At 44.1% G+C, this 5,587-nt stretch overlaps 1 protein-coding gene across 1 annotated transcript; it reads right to left on the bottom strand.

Annotated features, from left to right (window-relative positions):
* Positions 1–266: 266 nt before the first annotated feature.
* Positions 267–5,189, bottom strand: RPL21 (ribosomal protein L21). Its single transcript, XM_017818630.1, has 6 exons — positions 5,090–5,189; positions 3,619–3,697; positions 3,014–3,075; positions 1,835–1,947; positions 1,027–1,177; positions 267–403 (listed from the first exon to the last, which is right to left on the bottom strand). The coding sequence occupies exons 2-6, from the start codon at positions 3,683–3,685 to the stop codon at positions 314–316; spliced, it is 483 nt and encodes a 160-aa protein (XP_017674119.1). The 5' UTR covers positions 3,686–3,697; positions 5,090–5,189; the 3' UTR covers positions 267–313.
* Positions 5,190–5,587: the final 398 nt, after the last annotated feature.

Here is a 5,587-nt window from a genome sequence, read left to right as displayed (position 1 = left end):
TGGTACATGTTCTGAAGTCTGCTGGTGAAATATTCCATATCCTCTCATATTACCTCATGATCATTACTAAGCACTAGCAGATTTCAGTGTTCCCACAATGTATAGTCTATATAAATGACTAAACTCGTCAGCAAAAGCTGCAAATGATTTAAATGACTAAGCATCATGGTAATGCAAGTTAAATAAATAAACGTCAATAAAAGAGAAGGTTTCTAAAGCATCTGTTCAAACACAAAAAACCCTTAAGTGAATCAGCCACAATCACATACACTTGTCCAAAACCAGATCTTTAATTTATTTTTTTATATGTGCATCATGCCATGAATTCATAGGGAATTGGCTCCAGCAGTTCTGGATCCTTGCCATTAGTTCTCACAAAGTGTGCTTCTCTTGGTGGAGCAGGCTGTAAACAGAAAAATAAAAAAGAAAACTCATGACACTAAAGCTCAGAAGCAAACTTACAGAAAATACATTCTGACAACCATTTAACACCTTATTATATAAACATTACAGAAATTTTACCATTCCTAGTGTCTAAAATTTGATTCAAGGAGTAGCAGTAAGAAAATTATCTGCTAGAAGGTGTGCTTGACTCTCACTGCTGAATTAAAAAACCTACACTTTACTCTCACCAAGTCACCAACATGACCATGGAGTGATGTACCCTGTGGTTCCAGAAGCAACAGCTGCTACCTCCTCTCTGAAGTCTGGTTATTAATTCTTTTCTTAAAGGGTTACAACAGAACCTGTTGCAACTAAAAATTCAACTAAACCAAAGACATTACTACTGATCCTAGAAATCATCCAGAGCTTCTCCTGCAGATCAGCAACAGAACAGGAAGCATCATCCCCTTTGTTCACAGCCAAGACTACAATTTTCAGCCAAGACTACAATTTTCATCCTGGCAAGTGCAGTTCTGTTGCGGCACCAAACGTCTCACACAGCTCTGATCCAGATGCACTGTGTGCTACCACTCAAACATTTAACCTCCCTCAGAAGGACTGTGAACCCAACAGACACATTACCTGACGTTTCAGTTGAACCCAAATGCCTTTTTCTTTTGCTTCCTTTTTCTTCCTTTCATTTTCCTTCACACGCTGCAGAAAGCTGTCTCTGCTCTTGGAATGTTTAATGTGCTCAATACGCACATTAATTCTCTTGGCAAGAATCTTGCCCCTAAAAAAGGGAATCACTTTTCAATTTACTGCACTTGAAAAACAGGTCCCTTTAAACCTAGAATTACAGCCCTTACACAAGTAACTTCATAAGCTCAATTACAGATAATTTTTCTTTAAAGGGCAATACCTCAAAACACACAGCTGCAGATGCACATCAGATATAATGAAAAGCCTATTAGTATATAACAATGTGTTGACCATTCCAAATTAAAATAGTGGAGAATACATAATTTTAGCCTTGTAGCATACAAACAAATAATTTTATCACCTATATACTCCAGTCCAGTTCCTGCAACGCAATACCAACTTTTCTTTTTCTGACTAAACTGTACAAAATCCAGCTGAATCTGGCTGGATACAGCTACAAACTAATATTTGAAAAGGGTTTCAGTACCAACATGAAGGTTTGGCTGAAAAAAAAACCATTAGGTAATGTCACTTAAAATGCCACTCAGAAAAATAAAAACTGTTTCCTCTGACAGGATCCAAGTCAAATGAGCATCATTTGCTTGGGTTTTAAAAGGAAATACACTTTACCCACCTTGAATGACCAATCAAGACAATAACTGTCTAACTGGCAAAGTGAAAGGAGGGTGCAATTACAGAACAACCTTCTCAAATGCGAAGTTTCAATACACAGAATTTGATTACTTACTTAACCTGCTTGTTAACAATAATGCCCACAGCGTGCTGAGTAACATTATATACCCTTCCAGTCTTCCCATGGTAACACTTGTGGGGCATGCCTTTTTGAACAGTACCCATACCCTGTTAAGAAGTAAAATAAGAAAGGAAAAAAGAAAACGGGGAAAAAAAAAGGAAAAAAAGTAGTATTAAGGATTTTTCTTTCAGAGGTAATTTAAAGTATATGTTTCAAATTATTTGAGATTAATTTAAAAATACTCCTATTTTATCCATATGTTAGAATTTATAACCATGCATTTTCTATCTGAAGACTACCAAATTTTGCTATGTAAATTCTGGTTGCTTTCAGTGTCGGTGAAATGACTGATCACTTTGCTTTCAGCAAAGGCAAGCAATCACAAGAGACATTCATCATCAAGCTCCAGTGCATCAAGAAATGTCAATTCTGAAGAGCGCATTCTCCAACAGCCAAACAACAAACAAGCAAATTATACACCATCTTCTGTGTGACTGATACAAGAACAAAGCATTTCAAACAAAACCAAAGGATTCAACAAAGTAGGAGTCCTTGGTGAAACGTTTTCAGATTCACTACAATCTAATCTTGAAAATACAGTTGACTTTAAAAAACAAATTCTAAAAAATATCAAGTGATGGAAACACCGCTCACTTTTCCCCTTGTATTAATATATATGATGCATCCTTACATTTATTTCTTTGTTTCTACTTTTAATATGGCTTTGCAATTACCACCCCTGTAGATATTTATTTTAAGAGAGGTAACTATGAGCTTCCCCACCATAAATCACAACTCTTCTGAAGAGCAGGCTCAAGTTGGGCAAAACACAATATCTACTGAAGGGACAGCTGAGGCTCCCACAAAAGCAGTGCCAAAAGGCACCGCACAGCAACTCGAGCATTAGATATGGCATCTCTTGACTCACGTTTTTCAGCTGAACACAGCATCAGCCAAATTATACATAAAACCCCCATGTAAACCAGCATGTGATACTGAAGTATTACTACTGGATCAGTAGCACTGTCATTCCAGTATTGCTCCAAAAGTGAGCAGGGGGTACTTGTGTTGACACACATGACCCAAGTAACAAAAAAAGACACCTCAAGAAACTGGAGACTGAATAGTACTACACTATTTTAGCTTTTAACCACGAAGCACTGCAGAAAGTACCTTGATATCAACTATATCACCCTTCTTGTAGATCCGCATATAGGTGGCCAGAGGGACAACTCCTGTTAAGAGATACAAATTTGGATACTTATAAAGCCAAGAGTTTCACATTCACACATAAAAAAGGATGGGGGACAGAAATCATGCATTTGATTTTCCTAAATACCCCAAAGATCAAACTTTTTAAAGCAGTAATTATGTTTTTACACATTTCCAATTTTTAAAAAATCCAACTCAAAAAAAATAACTTTTAATTGTGTTCCTAGTGCCAAAGTTGAAAAGGCGTTAAACTATTTACCACTTCATTATAAATGCAAATGTTATCACTGCTTATTGCTCAGACGCAAAAAGCTGTATGTCTAAATAACTGTTGAAATGTTTTCTTCACCTTCAAATTAATTTTCAGGCACTGATAGAATCAGCATTGTTACTACTGACAAGCAGTCAGAGTACCAATGTATTTGCAGTAAGAACTGAGGGTTTATCTGCATACTGTTCTACAATTTTTAGCCCAAGTTGTCAGAAATTCTTTAGCACAAGACACTGCTTCACAAATGCTCCCCAGGGTAACCTGATGCAGTGTTCTTACTGCAAAGTATACTCACCATGCTTGCGAAATGGCCTTGAGAACATGTAACGTGTCCCCCTCCTCTTTCCCTTTGTGTTCGTCATTTTGGCCGATTACTGTAAAAGTTAAGGAAAATTATTCAGAACTACTAGTTCACTCCCTAAAATTTGACAGCACTTTCAAGTATTTCAGAGAAATAGAGACTTTAAGCCTACGCAGAATGACACTGCTTCCAAATGGCTGTGTCAATCCAAGTAATGTTATTCATTTAAGACATTACCAGCAATCAGTTACCACAGGGTAACTCAGGTTAGAATTGATGCTAGCAAGTCACCCAGCTCAAGCTCCTGCTTAAAGCAAGGTATACTATGAGATCTCAAGGCTACTCAGGGCCTTGTCCATCAGGTCTTGAAACCCTTAAAGGATCATAGAATATTCTGGGTTGGAAGGAACCAACCAGTCCAAATCCTGGCCCTGTACTGGATGACCCAAGAGTCACATCATGTGCTTACAAGTATTGTCCAAACACTTGTTGAACTCTGTCAGGCTTGGTGCTGTGAGCACTTCGCGGGAGAGTCTGTTACACTGCCCAGCCACTCTCCAGGTGAAGAACCTTTTCCTGATATCCAACCTAAACGTCCCCTAGCACAGCTTCATGCCATTTCCTTGCGTCCTGTCACTAGTCACCACAGAGATCAGTATCTGCCCCTCCATTTCCACTCATGAGAAAGTTGTAAACTTCAATGAAGCTTCCCAAGTGACCTCAGCCGCTCCTCCTATGGCTTTCCCTCTAGACCCTACTGCACAGCCTCCCTGGGCAGCCTGTCTGGAGGCCTGGATGTTCTCACGATGAACATTTTTCCCCTTATATCCACTCCGAGCTTCTCATTCTGACTTCAGCCGGTTGTCTCATGCTCCTGCCACGTGCCCCTGCCAAAGACACCTTCCTACTCAGAATATTCTGTAAAATCCATGAAACCTCTGCCCCCGGTCGGCTACTCCCCGCTCGGCTACTCCCCGCTCCCTCAACCTCTCTTTACGAGGTACTCAAAAGGCACGATCTCCACTACCACATTTACCGGCCAGCATTAAATCTGACACCAAGCGCACACGCCGTTCCTGCCGCCTTCCTTGTCCCGATCTCCCGCCGGAGGCCGCGCCATGTCCGGCCCCGCCGCCACGTGCTGCCGCTCCGGCGGGGCCCCGCTACTCCGCTCCTGCACCCACGGCCGGTCTCGGCGGCCCCTTCCTCCCTTCCTTCCTCCCTGCATCCCTCAGCGGCCGCCTGCCCGGCCACCCGCCCGCACCGCAGCCCGCGGCCTGCTCGCTCCCTCCCGCGCCCTAACAAGGCCGTGCCACCCCCAGCGGAGCCAGCGGCCCCCGCCCGCCCCTGCCGGCAGCGCGATTCCCCTGGCCGCGATCCTCTTGGCTACTTTCACCCCCCTGGATCCCCGTCCCCGTGTCCCCGCCGCGTCCCCCTGGAGCGGCGAAGCGGCCCCAAGGCTCACCTTGCGTGCGCACAAAATGGCGCCCGGCTCCAAAAGAAGGGGGCGGGACGCCGCGCACGCCCTTAACAGCGGGGCCCTCACGGGGCTGCCCTCACCGCGCCTGACGGGAAGCGCCGGGGAGGCGCCCGCCCGCCCGCCGGGGTGGAATGGCCTGGGGAGATGCGGCGGCCCCCAGGATGGTTATCCCCAAACCAGTCGCGGGGCCGCTACAGTAGGAGTGTGACTCTTGGGCTAAAGCGGGGACAGCCGCTGGGCGTTTCATGGCTGTGCGTGTGTTTTCATGGCCACAGGCAGACACTGATGCCCAGGAAGTTCCGCCTGAACGTGAGGAAGAACTTCTTAGCTGCGCGTGTGACTGTGCCCTGTGGAACAGATTGCCCAGAGAGGTTGCGGAGTCTCCCTCACTGGAGGTATCCGAGAACCGTCTGGATGCAGTGTGCCGTGTGCTCTAGGATGACCCTGCTAGAGCAGGAAAATTGGACCAGATGACCCACTGTG

The sequence above is a fragment of the Lepidothrix coronata genome, unplaced genomic scaffold (genome assembly GCF_001604755.1).
Source record: "Lepidothrix coronata isolate B3197 unplaced genomic scaffold, Lepidothrix_coronata-1.0 Scaffold69, whole genome shotgun sequence".
Lineage (NCBI taxonomy): Eukaryota > Metazoa > Chordata > Aves > Passeriformes > Pipridae > Lepidothrix > Lepidothrix coronata.
This window is presented reverse-complemented; position numbering and strand designations above follow the sequence as displayed.

Coding starts and splice junctions, on each gene's coding strand:
- RPL21 (XM_017818630.1), bottom strand. CDS start 3,685: ATGACGAACACAAAGGGAAAGAGGAGGGGGACACGTTACATGTTCTCA. Junction 1,948..3,013: donor GTGATATAGTTGATATCAAG/GTACTTTCTGCA, acceptor ACTTCTTAACAG/GGTATGGGTACTGTTCAAAA. Junction 404..1,026: donor GGGTTCAACTGAAACGTCAG/GTAATGTGTCTG, acceptor TTCTGTTTACAG/CCTGCTCCACCAAGAGAAGC.